Below are 22,974 nucleotides of genomic sequence, written 5' to 3'. Positions count from 1 at the left end.
ATAGCTCAGTGGTTACAGCACTGGTCTTTGTAAGTCAGGGACCGCGAGTTCAGTTCTCGCTGGAGCCTGTGGATAACCTTCAGCAGAGAATGGAAAGCTGAGAGGCTGCAGAATGATATTAAGAGGGACAAGGGTTTAAGCTTTTTATGTAAGCTTGACATTACAAATCTGTGTAGCTCCTGAAGACAGAAACTTGAGGCACCCCTACTATGAAGGAACTTGTGCCCTTCCTAGTCTGTGTTGCACTGCCAGGTACAGCATACTGGATCACCAATCCGCTTACACTTTCCAGCAGCTAAACATTGCATTTATTAAACTTTGTCTGAATGATTTAAATGTAACCATCGAAGGGGCAATGCTGTGGAGATTGAATGGAGCAAAGATCTTTGGGATTGTGGGACTTTGAAAAAGGTTATAGCTTCAAGCGCCAACTGATGCAGCATGAGCTTTGCCATATAGATTTTCATTTCTTGTTTCATTTTAAATTGAAAATAAATTTCAGAAAAGATAACTTGCAGCATCAGACATGATACTTGCATATCATTCCACTGCTGGTCATTATGTACTCTGTACACACAGTTTATGATAAGATATCCTGCAAAATATATTTGTATGTTTGTACATCGTGCAGTGTACAATGATAAAAGTAGGGAATTTAGTCAGTGTGGAACCAGTATGAGTCACTGAAGCACTATTGACAGGGTAAGCTCAAAGTCCAAGCTCACAGTAACGCCCAGTATGTTTACAGATGCAAAGACTAGGTTATTGAATCAATCACAAAGGCGTTAAGTATGTTTACTGAATAAATGCAGAGGTCCTAAAAATCTCACTCAAACCTAGAATAATTACTATCTATCCACATGGTTAGATGGCGATAAAGCTAGTCTCCTGGTAACACTAATACTCATGAACTCTTATGGTGCCTCTTTAAAGACTCTGGGACAGAGCTAAGGGCCAGTCTATGGAGCAGATGCCAATATAATACAATACAATGGGGAAGAACATACCTTCAATTTAGAGTGGAGTCCTCTACTGACACAAGCCTGCAATATAAAAACTAATCAAATTAAATATCCATCATTTGAAAGAAAACAAAGTAAGTTTCCTACAGTCCAGAAATTTCAAGGCATTCTCCAATGAAATAACCTACAGTGGTCATGACCTCCATGGATATAGATAATCAGCCTCATCACCCTTGCACCAATGTCATGACAGCTTCCTACAAGAACCTCGATATTTACATTGCAATAGAGTATCCTGCAAACCAATAACTAGCTGAGAGAAAAGCAGGTGTGTTATGGAAATCACTGATTCGCATTGCACAACTTGCTCAGTTTTGGGAATCTTTCCATTGACTGGGGAAAGGTGCACTTGTTTCCTAGATTTCAAAAGGGTAGTATGTCAGAACAAGCAAATTATAGTCCTGTTTGTTTAACTTCAGTTATGAGCAAATTATTAGAAGGGATCATAAAAAATAGAAACAGGATCCATTTGGCCCATTAAGCCTATAGTGCTATTCAATAAGATCATGGCTGATCTGATTGTGGCCTTACCTCCACTTTCCTGTCTGTCCCCCATAATCCTTGACTCTCTTGTCAATCAAAAATCTAACTCAGCCTTGAATACATTCAATGGCCCAGCCTCTACTGCTCTCTTTGGAAGAGAATTCCAAAGATTAACCACTCTCCGAGAAGAGAAATTCTTCCTAATCTCTGCCTTGAATGGGGCCTCATTTACTTTTAAACTATGTCCCCTGATTCCAGATTCTCCCATGAGGGGGAACATCCTCTTAGCATCCACTGTGTCAAGCATCCTCAGAAACATACATGTTTCAATAAGATCACCTCTCATTCTTCTAAACTCCAATGATTAAAGGCCCAACCTGCTCAACCTTTCATCATAAGACAACCCCTTCATTCCAGGAATCAGCTGAGTGAACCTTCTCTCAACTTTTTCCAAAGCAAGTACACCCTTTTTTAAGTAAAGGGACCAAAATTGTTCACAGTACTCTAGGTGCAACCTCAACAATGCCCTATATATTTGTAGCAAAACTTTCCTACTTTTATTCTCGACTCCCCTTGCAATAGAGGCCAACAGTCCAATTGCTTTCCTAATTATTTATGTACCTGCATGTTAACTTTGTGATTCACACAAAAGGACACCCAGATCCCTTTTTGCCACAACATTGTGGTTTATCGCCATTTAAATAATATTCTGCTTTTCTATTCTTCCTGCCAAAGTGGTCAACCTTAAACCTTCCCACATTATACTATATTTGCTAATTTTTTTGCCCACTCATTTAGCCTATCTAAACCCCTTTGCAGACTCTTTGTATCCTTGTCACAACTTGCTTTCCTACCTATCTTTGCAACATCAGCAAATTTGGCTACAATACAGTTAGCCAGTCCCTTTATCAAAGCCATTGATGTAGATCATAAATAGTTGAGGCCCCAGCACTGATCCCTATGGCACTTCATTAGTTACAGATTGCTAACCAGAAAATGATCTATTTATCCCAACTCTGTTTCCTGTTAGTTAGCTAATCCTCTATCCATGATAACATATCACTCCCACCACCATGAGCTCTAATCTTGTGCAGAAATCTTTTATGCAGCACCTTACCAAATACCTTTTGGAAATTCAAACACACATCTACTGGTTCCCTTTTATTATCCTGCTTCTTACATCCTCAAAGAGCTCTAATAAATTAGTCAAACATAATTTCCCTTCCGCAAAGCCATGTTGACTCTGCCTGATTGCATTATATTTTTTCTAAATGTTCTGATACTACCTCTTTAAAAATGGATTCTAGCATTTCCCCATGACAGATATTAAGACTAACTGACCTATAGCTTTGTGTCTCCCTCCTTTCTTGAATCTTGTTAGATTGCAGTTTTCCAATCGACGTGGACTTTTCCAGAATCTAGGGTATTTTAGAATCTCTGCAGACACTTCCTTTAAGAGCCTAGGATGCAGGTGATCAGGTCCGGGGGCTTGTCAGCCTTTAGTCACATTAGTTTTCCTAGTGCTTTTCCTGGAGTGATAGTGATTGTTTTAAGTTCCTCCCTCTCTTTTGTCCTGTCAATGTGTCTTAGGTGTTGGTTAATGAATTAGATGTATAAGCCTAGCCAGAGGGTAGTTACTATTGGTAGCAGTTCTGGGTGAGGGATGGTCACTAGAAATGCTCCCAGGATCAGTGTTGGTTTTCAAAACTTTCGTCAGTGATTTGGATGAAAGCAAGTTCACAAGTCTGCATAATACACAAAGATATGTTACGTTCTTGGTTGAAAATAAATGGCCTGAATCTTGCGAGGAGTGGCAGTCAGTCCATTCCTTTTTTGCACCACACCAGAGCTCTGTATTTCTGGCTGGGACTTTCAATTCTGGCTTCTTTAGAAATGCCTTCAAATATCTTCAAGTACCTTCAAATCAACTGCTTCCTCACAGAGCTGGGATCGTCAGGGAAAGATCAGCTACAACCTCTTTTTACAGCACTAGCAGTCATATTCTGGTAAGTGTTTAAAGGTCCCAAAGCTTCTCAGCGTGTTAGAGTGTATGAGTGAATGTGTGAGTGAGTGGGTGAGGTCAGTTGGCAGGTGGATAGGTGGGTGAGTTGGTGAGGGGGGGCGGGGAGTTGGATTGGGTCAGGAGGGGTTGTCATGTTAGGAGCAAGTCAGGTCAGATCGGGTTAGTCAGGTCGGGTTGCGGAGTTGGGCAGCTGGTGGGTTTTTCTGCCTAGCGTTTCTTGGGTGACCACCCGGATAAGTAAATCACAACTGTTCGAAGTCTCTGGCTCTAACTCAGAGTTGGAGGATTTTTTGGAACTTCCCAGGGAGCAGGGGAAGTTCAATCTAATGGGCAATTCCCACGGATTCAATGCATTGGGACTTCCGAGGATTCTCATGGTGCATCTTGGGGGGATATTTTTTTGGTCTCCAATTATCTGGAGATCAGAAGATCTGGGCCAATATTCTGCAGGTAGGTGTAAATAAATTGGAGAAATGGGCGAAGAGGTAACAGAGATATATTGTAATATGAGTGCAGTATAATGCTTTTGGGCTTGGGATAATTCCAGGCATGCACGCATCATGCAAAGTCAAGGATGCAAGGCCGCTGAGTAGAAGAAGGACCAGGGTGGGAGTTCTGGAGCTCATAGTTCAGGAGTCATTGAAGAACCATGACCAGTGCTGTGAAGCCATTGAAAGCTCATTGGGTATTAGGATGTGTAGCTAGAACAATTAAATGTAAAAACAGAAGGGAATATCCAATTCCTGTTGAGAGTATAAACAGATCCCAATTGTGGGGGCAAGGGGAAAGAGAGAGTTTAATTTTGCCTCTATCTTCCTTAAAGGAGTTGATTTTCTTATGTTGCAGTGCATGGTGTTGATTCCTGATGTATTCCAAGGTTTTACAAAGTACTTACATCATAGAAACAGGCTATTCAGCCCAACAGATCCGCGCAAAGCCTCCTCTCAACCTTTTTCATCTAAGCTCATCATCTATCCTTCTATTCTTTTCTCCCTTATGTGCTTATCTAGCTTCCCTTAAATGCATCTATCTTACTCACCTCATGCTAGCTAGTGAGTTAGTTCCTCTTGAATTCCCTATTAGATTTATTAGTGACTATTTTATATTTATGGCCCCTAATTCTGATCTCTCATACAAGTGGAAACATCTTCGCGACATCTACTCTATAAAACCCTTTCATAATCTTAACAAGACCACTATCAGATTGCCCCTCAGTCTTCTCTATTTGCTAGAGAAAAGAGCCCCAGCTTGTTCAATCTTTCCTGATGTGTATAACCTTTTAGTTCTGGTATCATTCTAGTAAATCATTTTTGCACCTTTTATAGCTCTTTCATTATATCAAAACCAGAACTGTTAAAAGTACTCCAAGTGTGGTTTAACCAAAGTTCTATAGAAGTTTAACATAATATTTTGTTTATTAAAGTTTCCCAGTATTTTGTCACAGTCATTTCCCTATATGAATCACACATTCCCCCAATTTGATGTCATATGCATATTTTGAATTGTAATTCTGATTTAAGGATTTATTTTAATTCAAGTAAATGGAAACTGCAGTCCCAGCACTTATCCATGTGGAACACTACTTCCCAACGTTTGCCAATCTGAGTAACTATTAACCACTGCTCTCTGTTTTGTACCAGTTTGCTATCCATTGTCTCCCCTGCTCCTGGACTCCACAAATTCTGACCTTAGTCATGAGTATACCATGCAGCACCTTATCAAAAGGACTTTTGGACGTCCAAATATATACATCCACTGCATTAATTTTACCTACCCTTTCTGCTCTTTGGTTTGGTTCTTCTGCAGCCAGCTTCACTGGGGGCAGTGGGAGCCTGGCACGGCAGTGTCTGTCAATATTTCCTGATGTCAGTGGACTATTGTGACCATTACTTTGAGTGAACAATGATCAAACCGAGGAGATTAAATCAGTACAAGTATCAACTGGAAGCATCTTCTTTATGCTGGATTCATTAAAAAAATGCTGCAAAAACATAGATTTAAGATAACTGGCAAAAGAGCAAGAAGGGAGGTGAGAATTTTTTATGCACTGAAATATGATGATCTGGATTGCATTGCCTGACAGCAATGTGGAAGTACATTCAATAGTAATTTTCAACAGGGGAATGGGATATATACTTGAAATGGAAAAATTTGCAGTGATACAGGGAAAGGGTGGGAGAATGGAACTAATTGGATAGCTCTTTCAGAAAGCAGCACACGTTAGATGAGGCGGATAGCATCTTTGTGCTGTATGATCCTATGGTTCCTAAATAAAATTCTTTCCTTTTACAAGGCCTTAGTCTGGCAATGCCTAGCACAGTGTCAGGTTCTGATCACCTCCATGCTTGGGGATACTAAGGCCTTGAAGAGGATTGTTCAATTGGTACCTAGATTGAAAGCCTTTCATTATCAAGAAAGCATTTCCAAAACTCGTGATCTCCACAATCTGGAAGGACAAGGGCAGCAGGTGCATAGGAACACCACTCCCTGCAAGTTCCCCTTCAAGCTACACTCCATTCCAGAATTAGAAATATATCACCATTCCTTTATTGTTACTGGATCAAAATCTTGGAACTCTGTACTTGACAATTAACTATTAATGAATATGAAAATGCTTATAGACCAGGTTTTTGACCTGGAAGAGGTAGACTTTCATTAAGTCTGTGATTAAGTGTTTTAAAACAATTCAGGTATTATATTCTGTCTGAGTGAGTGGATTATTTGGGCTAGGTGGGCATGAAGAACTAGAGGCATCAGTAAACGTTATTAAAGCGGAAAGTCAACTTAGAAGGCAGGACCATGAGTTGCCATGAAGTGTAGTGACTTAATGCAAATGTTCATAAGGTAGCTGGATGTGTTCCTGCAAGTTATAGAAGGGGTGTGAGTTAACTGGGCTAGCATCACCAGTAACTGTGGAGCCCTAGATTCTAGTCTGATTGCCTCTGGGAGGTCATAAAGAAACTTCCCTGGATTTTTATTTTCCTAAAATGGCACTTTTCTCTTTTTGCTTTGCCTCTGCGGGAAGATTAGAATTGAATGACTGTAGGGCAAGGGGGCTTCAATGGTGCTTGCATCATAAGACAGCTTTGACCAGCTGTTCTTTTGTTGCTCTTTTTCTTGTGTTTGATTGTTTTTAAATTCATCTGGTACATAAAATGTCAAATCATTGTATTGCGCTTCAATTGGAAGATCCACTCAAATAAAAACTCAAATCGATTTTGTTTGTGATTTAGACTTAAGATTCAGGGGGCTGCCATGCTGAATCTTTAATGGTGATTGAAGAGCACGCTACAAAATCCATCATTTTAAGCGCGCATACCCTACCTTATTCTTGCCAAAACCTTGTTGTCTGCCAAATATTTGAACAGAATTTTAAAGGTATCGTTTCTGATGAGGACTAGCAGGGAGGCCCACTGCTCACTTACAGCAGGGACTGATCACAGTGGGAGTCGGGGGATAAACCAGAGCCACATCCACACGCTCACTCCCATTTTTGGGACAGATGATCTCAGTCACTCCTTCCGGCCTGGATTGGGTCAAGAGCTCCCCTGCGGATAAATGGGAGAGAGAGAGAGAAAGAAAAAAGTTCATTAATGAAAGTAGTTTAATCCCTTTATTTTAGACTCCCGTTAGCAGTTTTCATTTGAAGGATTAATAAATGAATAATCCCAAGCTCTCCAAAGAATTGGGCAGGGACAGCACATGAAGCTCCTACTGATTGACAGCATTGTAGCTTTAAGCAAAACACACCAATTCTTAAGCTCCCCTCACGGCCAGCTTGGGAAGTAACTTAACCTTCAAAACACTGAAAAATTAACTAATTGTTTCTGAATTTGGATTGTGATTCCCATTTTGGGAGTAATCCCAATTTTGGATCAGTGTGTCAAACAGGTAATATTGGATTGGCCAACCATTATACATCCTGCTCAACTGTCCTTCTCATTGTCTTCAAAGGAATCGGCTCCTGTGGTGAAAATTAAAATTTCCCCCTCTGGGACAAGTAATTGTCAATGAATAGAAACACGACTCTTTTATGGAGTATTTACAGATGCAAACACCTTGAAGTAAATTGTTTTTTCTCTAGTTACTGAATAGACTTATTGAATTACAGCTCCAACAGGTGACGGCTTTCCAAATATCATAACTGGCATGATATTTTAATCTTTGCATTTATATCTTAATGTGAGAATTACCTGTAAAAAGCTATGTCAACTGGATATATGAGAGAGTGTATAAAGCTATTCATTAGACATTGTCAAAATTCAGCCTAACAATATTAAAGGGGTCCAGGCAGTTATAATCAAACAAAATGGTTTCTTTAGATTGATAAATGGCAAGTACCAAACACCACAAACCACATATCATTAAAGATTACAGACAAGGCCCAGGTTTGATTTTTAATTAACTTCAATCTTCTTCATTCTCCCTCATCCAATAAAAATGCATAAAACTGTACTTGAAGATTTATATGCATATTTATGTTTCCTGCATTAAAACATTGAGCACTTCATTGATTGTAAAGCTCTTTGGGACATCCTGAAATTGTGAAAGGTGCTATATAAATGAAAGGCTTTTATTCTTATGAGCAGTCTTCAATTAATCAGGTTATGTGCAATGACTATTATAATGTGAAAATATGTTCGATTTATGTCCTTGAATTAATTTTATTCCTCTCTTGTCATCTCCTCTGCTGTGATCTCTACCATCAAAAACACAAACAAGAGAAGCAATGTTATGAGAACAATCATCACCCAATTCGCATACACCCTGTTGGACATATATTCCATTACTGTTGCCAGGTTAGGATCCTGGAATTCCTTACTGAACACTATTGTGTGAGCACCATCATCACAAGGGCTGCAGCGGTTTAAGGAGAAGGCCTACCACATTCTCAGGGCAACTGAGAATGGTCAATGAACGTAGACTACAATGGTGCCACTTTCTGAGAACACAAGAGAATCGGATGAATGAATCTCTTCTCTCACCAGTTGATCAGTCATGCTGACAGTTGTTAGCATGTCTCTGGCCTGGTCCCTCTCAATTTGATCACCAGGTTAAATACTCAACTCAAGTTTCCCCTCATTCACACAACAGAGGGAAGAAAGACCTGCATTTGTATCACATCTTCCACATTTTCAAAATATGCCAGAGCACATCACAACCAATTAATCACTTTTGAAGTGCAGTCACAATTGTGCACAGCATGGTCTCACAAATAGGAATAAGATGAATGATACTTTGGTCTGCTTTGGTAGTATTGAACTGGGGTGAATGCTGACCAGCACATTGGGAGAGTTAACCTACTCTTCACAGGATAGTGTGATGCCACATTTTACATGAACCTGCACAAGCAGATGATGACCTTGGCTTAATGAGCATATAAAAGACAGCACTCCCTCATATGGCACCAAAATGTCAGCCTAGAAGGAAGCTAAGTCAGTGGGAGCTGGGAGGAAACAGAAGGCAAGAGGAGAGCTAGAAAGGCTAGGACAGAAAGACAAGGTTAGACTTGGCACTACTGGGAAAAACTTGGGTGGATGTGGCTATTCATGAAGGAAATTTGTATTTTGGATTTAAAGGCCTTTTCTTGCTCCCAAAATAATCCAATTGTAATGTTACAAATACAAAGCAAACCCCTTTGATAACTTTATTTCTGTAGTTTTAGTCTGTCTCCATGCCATGGTGAAAGCTTAAAAGTTGGTCAGCCCCAGGAGATAGTCCTTTCTCTGGATTTGCCCAGCAGATGAAGGGTTAAGTATGTAGAGTATAATTTGTCAAACTTACACTATACAGGGAACTCCAACACTAAATATGGCAATCTGATACTGGAAATAAAATGATTCCAATTTCTTGTTTGTTTTTTGTTTGAATGGAAACCTGCCCACATATTTTAATATTTGTTTTTACTATAAGGTGTTCTTATTAATAAGGTAAACTGTTAAAAATCTTCTGTCAGTACAAATTCTATTACTTTGCAATTAATTTCCAGTGTAACTCTTTCGAGTACAAACCCGTTTCCATCTGTTCCTATTCAGATGAAGTTACATTGTTTCATAGTTTGCCATTGTGAGATTTGAACTCTTAATCTTAGGGTTACAAACCCAGTACCATAACCACTTGGCTATTTAGGCCAAGCCTAAATTCCAGTGTAATCTCACCTAATAATCTTAGCACTAATTGTCACAGGCCTCACCTGCATAAATTAGAGTGTATGGAACCAACAAACCTTTCAAATTAACCAATGTCAACTAAATGATGCAGATGCAGGAGCGACTGAACAGAAATTACACACTTATTAAGAACCTGGTTCAACCATGATTCAATATAAAAGTCCCAGAACTCTCAATACTATATGTTTATTTAAAGATAGCATGGAGCAACTGTACGGTTTCAATATTATAAAACCAAGGACCTAACTAGTGATTTGCAATGAACAATTCTGAACCTAACCAGTGCTCCCGATATGGTATCATAATGTGACAGAAAATGTTTACTTGGGAAATTAGAAGTTATTTATATACAGAATCCTATTATAACTTTATATACGCAGTTTTCATTATAAATACTGACATGATAGATGTTCCAGGGAGTTAAGTTTGTGGAGAGGAAGTAAACAAATGTACAATATTAAAAAAAAAATAAAGATATTGGCACTTAGATTTCACAGAAATTAAGGTCCTCATAAAATTACCGTGACCTAGGGCATCGAGATAAAACCCTCTCTGATGAGGGGGCTAACCGGGAAGGTGGAAAACCAGTCGCTGACAGCTGTGAATGCGAATTTGGATGGAAGTCACTAACTAGCTCATTAATGTAGACCTACTCAGTGTGGGTGTGAACATTCACATTACATGAGAACCTTATTGGTCTGGGTTGTCTATCAGATCAGCATATGATGATTTAAACCAACTTTCTTTTGCACTAGGAGTGCATTGGGTAAGTGGGCCTAAGGCAAAGGTATCTTTTCATTAAAGGAAGGGGATGGAATGTGTAAAAGTGACTCAACTATGTCCATGATGATTTGGAATATATTAATTTGGTCACTTGTGTTTATATTAATAAAATGATAGGAAGAGCTTATAAGTTGATTTTGCAGGGCCAAGTGCATTGGCTGGTTCCATGTTGTTATTCTGTTATCAGTTTTATGCATTTTTGATATACTATGATTTATTGATATTATGCATGGATAGGAATATAGAGATCAAAGGTATTATTTGTATAAGAAAGGAGAGTCAAACTCTGTAGTTTGCGCTCATACTGGAATTGTGAAATATGATAAAGGCCTGTTCAGTAAAGCCCTGATCTTGTAATTTTGCAACAGCAGGTATGTATATTTTGATGCTTAAAGCAAAAAGATAAATTAGAATAACAGAGCAGACCAGCACTTGGCAGCTGAGATAATTAATTAGGGATCTTCAACTTTCAGCAAAAGGAGCTTCCTAAAGGGCCTAAATCATTAATGTAAGTTCATAAGCAAATGAAAACTAATGGTTCTCAGTAGGGCAAGCAGATTGAAGTAAAATTGATACATGACGGAGCAATACAACTCAAATTGCCTGAAGGTTAATAGAGAATTTCCTGCACATGGAACAATAAAACCAAACCGGCCTCAGCAGCAGGAGCCCACTCCCATTCAAAGCAAAGGCTCTTCTCTGATTAGAACAGGACACCAGATGGATGTATTACTTCCACTTATCCAGGAGTCATACAATTATTACGGCATAGAAGATGACCATTCAGCCCATCAAGTCCATGCTGGATTCCAGCAGACTGTGGCATATTTCACGACTTAGCTCTAGTCAGCCTCTCTACCTGCACATGTTGGAGTCTGTACTAGATTAATTGTGTCTGTGTCAGTATTCTCACAGAGGGCTTAAACATAATAATATGCAACATCATGTTGATTATTTCTCATTAGGAAGGTGCAAACTATGGCGAAAAAATAATTTTAATCTAAACTTTTACTGCAAGAACTTTCTAGTGATTTGATACACTTGAGTGGCCAGTCAACCATGTTGGTGTGGGACTGGAATCAGATATAGCTACATCAGGTAAGGATGGTGGGTTTTACTTCTTTAATTTAAACATAGGAACAAAAACACACCGGCTAAAAAGGAAAAGATACCTATATAATGCTTCTAACACAAATATTTGAATACTTAACAGCAATCTGCCTGTCACATCAGATGTCTCAGTCAGAGAAGGTGAGTCCCTCTTTGATCTATGGGAGGATCTACCAGAATGCTGCTCTCACTTTTTGAAAGAAAGAATTACATTTACACAGAGCCTTTCAATAATTTCAGGTATCCTAAAGCACTTCACAGCCTCTGAAACATTTTCTTTTGAAGTGCAGCAACTGTATGGAAATTCAGCAGCTGAATTTTCCACTGCAAGGTCCCAACAAACAAATAATCTGTTTTAGTGATGACAATTGAGGATAGATGTTGGTCAGGATGCCAGAACTCCCCTGCTCTTCTAATAGTACCCTGAGATCTGAAAGGGCAGGCAGAGTCTCGGTTTAATGTCTTAGCTGAAAAATGGCACCTCTCAGTGCAGCACTTGCTCCGTATTGCAAAGTTAATACCTATCCTTTAGCGAGGACATAATTCCAACCTAAGACTGCATTTACCCAATTTTTATAAATCCAAAGCCTAAACCTTGCTATGTGTCAGTCTGGGTCACCTACTCACATCCAGAGAGGGGAATGCATGACCTTCCAATTTAAGAGGCAGGAGTCACAGTTGATGACTAGGGATTAACACCCTCAATTTTAATACGAAGATAGTTCAATGTCAGCTAGAATCATATCCGTAAACATTCTTCACTGAACTCCTGGCTTGTATTGAACAATGTAATGGCCCAGTCAATGTCAAGGAATTGAACAGTGATGCCTGCGCCAAGCAACAACAGCAATCACTGACATACCTACCTCACTCAGTAATGGAGAAGGTCTACATGCAATTACCCAACATGGAGTTTCTCTAAACGGTTGTTAGAAATATTTTGTCAGGACATTTATTCGGGGGAAGGAAAAGTGAATACTTCCTCCACCCTCATGTTCTTTCCCCATAAGTTAAGGTACATCACAAGACACAGCTCCTTTCACAATGGTAACAGAATTTAAAGTAAATTTCCTGTCAGTAATGGGTGTGTTCCAGAGTTCATATCATATCTCCACATCTACAAACAGAGAGTCAGAAACTATGGGATTCAGTGCATGAAAGCTTTAAACACGTCTGATTTATCAGCACTGATTAGGGTCAATAGAAATGCTTCTTCACACGTACAGACTGGACAAGTTCTAATTGGCTGGAATCTGACATTTTTCCAAATCCCATAGGTGTCTATGGTGTAATCAGTTAAAGGGGTCAGCATCCAAATAATCAAACAATCGCTAAACCTGGAAGTGGCAACTAAATAGCACTAATATGAGAAACTCCAGAAACATGAGCACATAATTCATGTTGGCACTTTAGAGCAGTACTGAGGGAATGCTGAACTGTTGGAGGTGCCATCTTTTTGATATATCATTAAACTGAGAACCCAACTGCCCTCTCAGTTGAATGTCAAAGATTTCATAACACTATTCAAAGAAGAGCAGGGGTTTCTCCTGGTTTGCTGGGCAATAGCTAGCATCCAACCAACATCACAAACACATTCTTTAGTCATTGCATTTTTCTAGCACCATTTACAACCTCAGGACGTCTCAAAGCCAATTAATTACCTTAGAAGGATGGTCCCTATTGTAATTAGGAAACGTCATAGCCAATTTCCACACAAGATCCCAAAAACGGAAAAAGTGAAAACGTCATCTGTTTTAGTTGCTAGTTGAGGGATGAATATGGGCCAGTGCACTGGCCAAGCTTCTCAGCTCTTGTTACAATAGCACTGTGGGAACGTTTCTGTTCATCTAGGAGGGCCGACTTGTATTTATTGTCGCATCAGAAAGATGACAACTCTAACAGTGCAACACTCTCTCAGTAAAGCACTGAAAGGTCAGCCAAGGCTATGTGCTAAAATCTCAGGAATGGAGCTGGAACCCACAAACTTCTGACTTGGGCGAGAGTGCTAGCACTGAGCCACGGCTGACACCTGTTGCCTCAGCCTGCCACCCACATATCAAATACTTCACAACATTTTGCTTGGGCAATACAGCCCATGTTGATTTAATAGTTCCTTCATAATCTATAGAACTTAACCACAGATGTTTCCTTTTAAGCAAAGTTAAAAGATGGGCCTCCTCAAATCACCCATCAGATTGGAATTTAGGTGACTGGCTCCCAGTAACGCTCTCTAGGACTTTGCTGATCACAGGATAAATCCTATATGGGTTGTAAACCCTCCAGGATTGTGCTGGAATCTCCAGGGGCAGAACTTTTCCCTTGTTGGGCAGGCGCACGCCCAACCTGAACAGGAGAAAAATAGTGCGTGATGACTTTGGGCAAGTGTCCCGACATCATTGTGCACCCACACAATATTTCGGTCAGTGGCTGCGCACGCGAGTCGGCAGTGCGCCCGCCAACAATTAAGAGAGCTGTTAAGCCCATTAATCAATTAATTAAATAGAATTTTTCCCTGCCCTGTCCAACCTTACGGTTGGTGGGTGGGCCAATCGGCCAAGTGGCCTTTGGATTTTTAAGGAAACCTCAACCAACGTTGGGGTGAGGTTTCCGGTGTAAATTAACAATAAAATAAAAAGTTTTAGAACTCAGTTTCAACATGTCCCTGCTCATGTGACAGTCACGAGGGGACATGTTTTCCTTTTTTTTGAAAACTATTTTTCATGTGAAAAATCTTTGGCCCCAAGGCAGCTCTGTGCCTTCAAGGAGCTTTCTGCGAGCACACCCGCATGCATGTGCTGACTTCTGCGCTCGCCCTCTTCCACAGCAACCCACCCCCTGGCAGTGCTGAGGTTATCAGCATGCGTTTCACACTGGCTGGCTGTTAATTGGCCAGCCAATGTGAAATCACGGGCAGTGGTCCGTTGCACGTCTGCTCCCGGGCCTTCCTGCTGCGCCCACCCGACGAGGTAAAAATTCTGCCCCAGGAATTGAATAATAATGTCCAGGATGCTGCTGCAAGCAACCCAGTAGAAAAATCCCAGGGGCATAAAACAAAATGGTGTTTTGCTTTTTGAACTGCTCAATTTATTAGTTACACAACCATTGCTGGTAGAGAATAAGGCTGTTTCATTAACAGTCAAGATTAATCCAGTTAGATAATGAAGAGATTATGCCCTTTCCATTTGGTGTGGCAAGGCTGTGCGCCTGCAGGATGGAGAACGATCCTGGAGAACGGGATTGTGGGGATGGAGTAGTTTGAGGTCGGAGATCATGAAATGAAACCTCCAGGAATACACTCAACCAGAGTTGCCAACCTCAACCCCATAGTGTAACAGCGCCATCACCATTGGTGCTCCCAGCTAGCAGAGTTTTCCAGCTGCAGTGGACACTCGCAACATTATCCCCATAATCTCATCCCACATTGATGCAACATTCACATTGCTAGGTAACAGAATATCTATTGAAAAAGCACTGCATGAAATACAGCATGCTGCAACAGGGGACCACACCTAATCAGCTCTCAGCACTTGCAAGAGACATTTTACTCACTGAAGAATATTCACATCCCTCATCTTTAAAATGGAAGCAGCCAACTCTTCCAAATGATTTCATAAGAATGGATGATTGTGTCCCATGACCAATGACACCAGCCATTACCATGGTCACATACATCTCATGGGATGCACCAGAAATGGTCAAATGCCATTGCTTCAACTCCCCATTCCTAACTTCATTACAAGGATTACAACAGAGACAAGTCTCGCCCAATTATAGGACTTGGGTGTGGGTCATGGTTCAATGGGCCATACAAGCAGTATGTGAGGCAGGAAGTTGTGGTTCAAACTTTACTCTCAGGGACTTGAACATGTAACCTAGGCTGATACTTCAGTGCATTACTGAGGGGTATTGCACGGTCGATAGCCTGCACACCATTGCTCTATAGAAAGTTCAGGAGTTTGCTAGATTCCTGCTTACACATCTGAATTTGAGCTTTAAGCTCCAGTAAGCTCAAGAACCAGATACAAAGCTCTCCTGAAGTCTTTTGATCTTCTATTTATTAACAAGCTCTACCACATTAGCTGGAATGAGGCAAACCCAAACAAGCCGGGGCTTGCTCAACCGACTTTTGTGTTAATAGTCTGTCTTATTGCAATGAACTGATGCGGTTTTTATTGACTTCTTCTTGCTAAATTCATTGACCAACAATCCAATAAAATGCCAACTATGTTAATTAATAGAACAGAATAAATTCAGTTACAATGAGTGTCTCCGTACAACTGATCTTTGTTTTCAGTACAATGACTGCCAGGTTATTGATGGGAGAAATTCCAGAGCTTTGGGCATAGGTAGCTGAAGGTACAGCTGCCAAAGGTGGGATAATGGAAACTGTGGACACATGAGGCCAGAGTTGGGTGAACGTTAAAATATTGGAAGGCTGAAGGGATGGAGGAGGTTACAAAGAAGGGACAGGTGAGGCCATGGAAAGATCTGAACACTAGGTTAGAATTTTAAATTCAATGAGTTGTTAGACTGACCAGGAGTCAATCTCGGTCAGTGAGCACAGGGGAAATGGGTGAATGGGACATTGTGCACGTTAGGATACTCCTCCTACTTTTAAACCTCATAAACTTACAAGGCTTCATCTGCTCTCTCATAAAAGATTCAATTGCACTATTTGAAAAGGAGAGTTCTTCCTGGTACCTTAGCCAATATGTATCACTCAACCAACACCACAAAAACAGATTATCTGGTCATTTACCTCATTGCTTTTTGTGGACCTTGCTGTGCTCAAATTGGCTGCCATGTTTCCTATATTACAATAGTGAGTACACTTAATAATTGGCTCTGAAGCATTTTGGAAGCCTGGAAGTCACGAAAGGCACTGCACCATATACCTGCACCAATGTGAATCTGTCGCCCTCTCTGGACAAAGAGCCAGCACAGGCACATTGGGCAGAATGGCCTTTTCCTTATCCTGCAAAATTCTATGATCTTTGGTAGTTATTTCCACAGCCCATTTAAGAATTTGAAGAAGAGCAGCAGCTCTGTCTTTATCCCCGATCTACAGTACCAGACATATCTAAAAATGAGATGACAACCAGGTCAGGCTACAACACAGGACCATGTGCATGCTAAACAGGGGAAGCAGCATATGATTGACAGAGCAAAGCCGAGTCATGTTAGTACAGCTACAACCTGACCATGTGGAAATTGCCCAGGTATGTCCTATTCACAAAAATCAGGACAAATCTAATCCCCAGCCAATTATCACCCCATAATTCTAAGCTCAATCATCAGCAAAGTGATGGAAGGGGTCATTGACAGTGCGATCAAGCAGCACTTACCCAGCAATAACCTGCTCACCGATGCTTAGTTTAGGTTCCGCAAGGACCAAATGGCTCCAGGCCTCATTATGGTCTTGGCCAAAAATGGACAAAACAGCAGAATTCCAGGGAGGAAATGAGAGTGCTATCAAGGCAGCATTTGATTGTGTGGTACCAAGGAGCCCTAGTAAAACTCAAGTCAACGGGAATCATGGAAACCGCTCCACCGGTTGGAGTCACACCTACATAAAGGAAGGTGGTTGTGCCTGTTGGACGTCAGTCATCTCGGCTCAGAACATCACTACAGGAGTTCCTCAATGCAGTGTCCTAGGCCCAACCATTTTCAGCTGCTTTATCAATGATCTTCCTTCCATCATAAGGTCAGAAGTGGAGATTTTCATTGATGATTGCACAATGTTCAGCACTGCTCGCAAATCCTCAGATAATGGCAACAACCATCTCCAACAAGAGAAAATCTAACCAACTGCCTTTGACATTCAATGACATTACCATTGCTCAAACCCCTACCGACAACATCCTAGCGTTACCATTGACCCAAAACTTAAGTGGACCAGCCATATAAATACTGTGGCTATAAGAGCAAAGCCTGTCCACCATCTACAAGTGACAAGTCAGGAGTGTGATGGAATACTTCCCTCCTGCCTGGATAAGTGCACATTACTCAATAAGCTTGACACCACCCAGGACAAAGCAGCCTGGTTGATCTGCACCTCATCCACCACCTTAAACATTCATTGCTTCCCACCATCTTTTCCCATCCAGAAGAAAAAGGATAGCAGACACATGGGGCAGGATTTTATGGTCCCACCATGGTGTGTTCTCCCTCAGTGGATGCGGCGAGCCATTTAAAATCTTCATTCAGTTTGGCGGGACTGGCCGTAAAATCCAGGCCATGGGAACATCACCACGTTGAAGTTCCCCTCCAAGCCGCTCACCAACCTGACTTAGAAATATATCACTGTTCCTTCACTGTCGCTGGGTTAAAATCCTAGAACTCCCTTCCTATCAGCACGGCGGGTGTACCTACACCAGATGGATTGCAGCAGTTCAAGGCGGCGGCTCACCACCACTTTCTCAAGGAGAATTAGGGATGGACAATAAATGCTGGGCTTGTCAACGATGCCTACATCCCATGAGTGAATAAAACAAATTCCCTTCAAGAAATGCTCTTGGAAACATTAACTGACCTAATTAATTGACTATAGGATCTTCCTGTGAGGTATTTAATTGCTTTGCTATCTACATAAGAACAGCTGACTATGCTTTTAAAAAGTAACTGTGGGAAATGCAAAACTTATAATGAGGCAATATGTACTGGTAGGTCAAGGTCTTTAAATGTACTGAAAAAGAAAAACACTCTAGCCCACCCCTCGTTTTTGCTACCTATTTTTATACCAAGATGATCGCCTTGGCATTTCCTGAGGATTTAATGTTTATATGGAAGTAAACAGAGGGGTGTGCCAGCGGAATGATAGAATGGTTACACAGCACAGGAGGAAGTCATTCAGCCCTTTGTGTCCATGCGTCTCTCTGCAAGAGTAACTCAGTTAGTCCCACTCCTCTTGCCCTTTTCCCAAAGCTCAGCAATTTGCTTTGGCTGCAGGTGCTTATCCAATTCCCCTTAGAAAGACACAATTGAATCCGCCTCCATCACACACTCAGGCAGTGCATTCCAGATCTGAACCCCTCTCTCTGTAAAGAGGTTTTTCCTCGCGTCGCCATTCACCCTGAATCGGTGCCTTCTGGTTCTCAACCCTTCTGCCAAATGGGAGCAGTTTTTCCTCATCTACTCTGCGCAAACCTCTCATGATTTCAAAACACCTCTACCAAATCACCTTTCAACCTTCTCTTCTCTAAGAGGAGCATCACCAGCGTGCCAATATATCCAAGCAATTGAATCCATGTTAGGGGAGCAGTCACAGGGGGCTTAAAAACCCTGCAAACAATGAATCTAGAGGGACTCACAGGGCTTTGGGATGCAAGCACCATCTGAACTTCAAGATCAAGAAATGCCATAGACTTTCCAATTTGAAATATTTGAGAGCTATAATCACATAATCCCTGGCTTTGGCACAGTCTTGGATGAGTGAATTTGGGGGATTCTGCTCTAGAAACTTCAGTGAATCTTTTTCTTCCCTCTGTATGATATTGTTGCCATTACAAAATCATGTTTAAAAAAAATGGAAATGTGTTTGGATTCTAGGAGCTGAGTAAAAGAGGTCACCTTTTTTTTAAACTAAAATAAGTGAAGCTTAAGAAGCTTCGAGGTTGTACTAAATGAGTACTAAAATGCCTTTTTTTGCAAGTCCTAACTGCAAGATAATCACATGAGATTTGACCCCTCAATCTCCTAAACTCAAGGGATTAATAACCAAGTTTATGCAACCTGTCCTCATAATTTAACCACTTAGGTCCTGTCATCATTCTGGTGAATCTGTGCTGTACTCTCACCATCACAAATCTGACCATCACCTCCTCACTTTTGCATTCCAGCTCCTTTCTGAGATAAACATTCCATCAGTCTTTTTGAATGCTTTTTGCACCTATGCACTAGTTTTTAGTGCCTATGTACTAGTTTTTAGCAATGTGTACACTGACACCTACATTCCTATGCTCCTTCACAGTTCCTAGTGCCTCACCATTAAGAAAATATTCCAATTTATCTTTCTCAGATCCAAAGTGGATGACCTCACACTTCTCAACATTGAACCCCGTCTGCCATAGTTTTTCCCCATTAACTTCATCTATCAATGCTCCTTTGTAACTTCCTGTTCCCATCTTTACAACTTAATGTGCTTCTAACTTAATGTCATTTGCAAAGTTAGATGTACAATTCTCTATTCCTTCACCAAAGTTGTTAATTATGGATGGCGAAAAGCTGAGGCCCCAAGATAGATCCCTGGGAACACCACTTACACGTCTTAATTGCCAGAGAATGTTCCCATTATAGAATCATTTAATGGTTACAGCACAAGAGCAGACTCTTCGGCCCATTGAGCCTGTGCTGGCTCTGTGCAGGAGCAATTTACCTATTCCCACTTCTGTGCCCTTTGCCCGTAGAGCTGTAATTTTTTTCCCTTCTGGCGTGTATCCAACTTCCTTTTGAAAGCCACAATTCAACCTGCCTCGACCAGCCTTTCAGACAGTGCATTCCAGATTGTAACCACTCATTACATAAAAGCTTTTCTTCATGTCATCTTTCGTTCTTTTTTCAAACTCTTTATCCCTACTCACTGTCTCATTCAAGCTTCCTTGAATTTTGGGAATTTATCAGTGTGCTTTTATGGGTGGCAGTGCCATGTAAAGGAGCCACAATTCCCAAGGGTCACATCTCCTGAATGAAAGCACAATCCAACAAAACTATAATGGCAATGTCAAGTCATAAAAGAGGAAATGTAGAGGAAGCATTTTTGGTTTTCTTGCCAAGGTCAACTTGTGAGAAAACATAACAGCTTTTTCAAGCACCATGGGGACCTTCATGTAGAATCTCCTGCCCCCCCAAGGCCTCGCTATGGGCAGCATCCCAGAGCAACGACACTGCAAACAGTAATGGGCCACCATTTCAGGTGAGCTCAAGGTTCTGCATCAATGCCAGCTAAACCTGTGGGATAACTATGCTGGAGGATGCAAACTTCCCAGCTGGAAGGTTTGGTTTCCTGGCTCTCAAGCCTCAGTCAGGAACATGAGCCAATCACAATTTGGCGTGCAGCCAGCGTCAGATGGAGTTGACAATCATGGGAGTGCTACATCCCTGGCTATTGGCTACTTATACCTGAAGGGACTCTGCTGGTTGCTTACGTCAAACATCATTATTGAGTCAATAGCTCTGCCTGCACCTGAATATATCTACTGTCTTGAACTGTGAGTCAGCTTCTGTAATAATCCTGGGTAACTGGAATCTCCTTTCCAGATGACTTTGCTCCTCACCAGTTGTCAGAAAGTGCAATGCAGTCAGCGTCCAATAAACTGGACTGGTATAGAATCATAGAAGGAGACTGGGTGAATTCTATCTGCCTTTGTCCGCTTCTATTTGGACCTCTGTATACCATCAAACAGGGCATGCTGCTGAAATCTCTCCTATGAATCAAGCAATTGATCTCTAAAAGAATGGAAAGATTTTTTAAACTCCCAATTTGAATCTTTAAAATGCCAAACCCCACACTTCAGTTAGTTCCCTAAATCATAGTGAATACAGTAGAATGATAACATGCTCCAGGACTGCAAAGGGTCAATTAGCCCATCATGTTAAAATGGAGTTTTTCAGCACGAGTCATCCAGTTGAATCCCACTTTCCTCCTCAATCCTATACCTATCTATATTGCAAAGAATCTACAACACAGAAGCAGACCATTTGGTCCAACTACTTCACATGAGTCTCCTCCCATTCCATCTACCCCACCTCAGCATATCTTGCTATCCCCTCTTCCCTCATGTACTTGACTAGTTTTGCTTTGAAAGCATCTAAGCTATTTGCCCTCAACCACTTCTTGTGGTAGCAAGATCTATATTCTAACCACTCTGAGTAAAAACATTTCTCCTTATTTTCCTATTACATTTATTAGTTGCCATCTTGTATTTTGGCCCCTAGTTTTAGATTTTACTCACACATGGAAATATTCTCTCCACACATACCCCGTCCAACTCACTCAAAATTTTAAGGACCTCCCTCATCTCCTCGAAGTTTTCTCCTTTCTGTAGAAAAAAGATCTTCAATCTGTTCAATCTTTCAATAATCGTAATCGCTCAGTTCTGATACTTTCCCTGAGAGACTTAGTTGCACTTTCTTGAGTGCTTCCATTTTCTTTTTACAGTATGGAGACTAGAACTATGCACAGTACTCCAAGGGTCCTATACAAGTTTAACATAACTCCACTACTTTTGAATTTTATCCCCCATGAAATAAATCCCAGTATTTTTGATTGCTTTGCTGACTGCAATAATACTTTTAATGATTTATTCACCTGTATCCAAGATCTCTTTACTCTTCTACTCCATTCAGATCCTTCTTTTCTAAGGTATTGATGATTTTTCTATTTTCCTACCGAAGTGCATCAGTTCACATTTATCCATGTGAAAGTTAATTTGCTGCTTAAATGTATGGTCTGCAAGTTTTTAACCCCTTTTTGTATCATGTTCCTTCCTTAGGGCTAGTTATACCTCCCAACCTGGTATCATCTGCACATCTTGATATTGAGTTACTTATTCCTAAATTCAGATCATTAATGGAAATTATGAATGAGTGGTCCCAGCACCGATTCTAATGGGATACCACTTTCTACCGGCCTCCAATTTGCATAACTACACTTCAGTTTTTCTCTCTGCTTTCTATCTTTTAGCCGGTTTTCTATCCATTCAGCTACCTGTCTCCTAACTCCACATGCTCTAACCTTTGTCATGGGCCCAACCATGTCATATCTGAACAAAGGCATTTTAAAAATCTCCGTCTGGCTGAACTTGTTCTCACACTGAACAATTTCTCCTTCAACTCCTCTCACTTCCTCCAAATAAAAGGCGTGGCCATGGGTACCCGCATGGGCCCCAGCTATGCCTGTCTCTTTATGGGGTATGTGGAACATTCCTTGTTCCAGTCCTACTCCGGCCCCCTTCCACAACTCTTTCTCCGGTGCATCGATGATTACTTCCGTTCTGCTTCATGCTCTTGTCGGGACTTGGAAAAATTTATTAATTTTGCTTCCAATCTCCACCCCTCCATCATTTTCACGTGGTCCATCTCTGACACTTCCCTTCCATTCCCTTCCTTGACCTCTCTGTCTCAATTTCTGGTGATAGACTGTCCACCAATATCCATTACAAACCTACTGACTCCCACAGCTACCTTGACTACAGCTCCTCACCCCCCGCTCCATCCCATTCTCTCAGTTCCTTCACCTCCGTCGCATCTGTTCCGATGATGCTACCTTCAAAAACAGTTCCTCTGACATGTCCTTCTTTTTCCTTAACCGAGGCTTTCCACCCACGGTCGTTGACAGGGCCCTCAACCGTGTCCGGCCCATCTCCCGCACATCCGCCCTCACGCC

General features: G+C 41.1%; 1 protein-coding gene across 9 annotated transcripts in view; it reads right to left on the bottom strand.

Annotated features, from left to right (window-relative positions):
* mfhas1 (malignant fibrous histiocytoma amplified sequence 1) overlaps window positions 1-22,974 on the bottom strand; it is a 97,972-nt gene that overhangs the window by 7,334 nt on the left and 67,664 nt on the right. For 2 of the 9 annotated variants that reach the window (XR_005942819.1, XR_005942818.1), the window contains exons 2-4: window positions 6,853-7,076; window positions 5,303-5,509; window positions 1,008-1,043 (exon numbers count right to left, since the gene is read on the bottom strand). Coding sequence is in view for 2 of the 9 variants with exons in the window: in XM_041186189.1 (XP_041042123.1) it covers window positions 1,030-1,043; window positions 6,954-7,076 (137 nt within the window). In the remaining 7 variants the exon portion in view is untranslated. The remainder of the gene's footprint in view (window positions 1-1,007; window positions 1,044-5,302; window positions 5,510-6,852; window positions 7,077-22,974) is intronic. The other 7 variants (XR_005942820.1, XR_005942816.1, XR_005942815.1 and 4 more) reach the window with 5 other exon arrangements.

Source organism: Carcharodon carcharias, chromosome 4 (assembly GCF_017639515.1).
Source record: "Carcharodon carcharias isolate sCarCar2 chromosome 4, sCarCar2.pri, whole genome shotgun sequence".
Taxonomy (NCBI): Eukaryota; Metazoa; Chordata; class Chondrichthyes; order Lamniformes; family Lamnidae; genus Carcharodon; species Carcharodon carcharias.
This window is presented reverse-complemented; position numbering and strand designations above follow the sequence as displayed.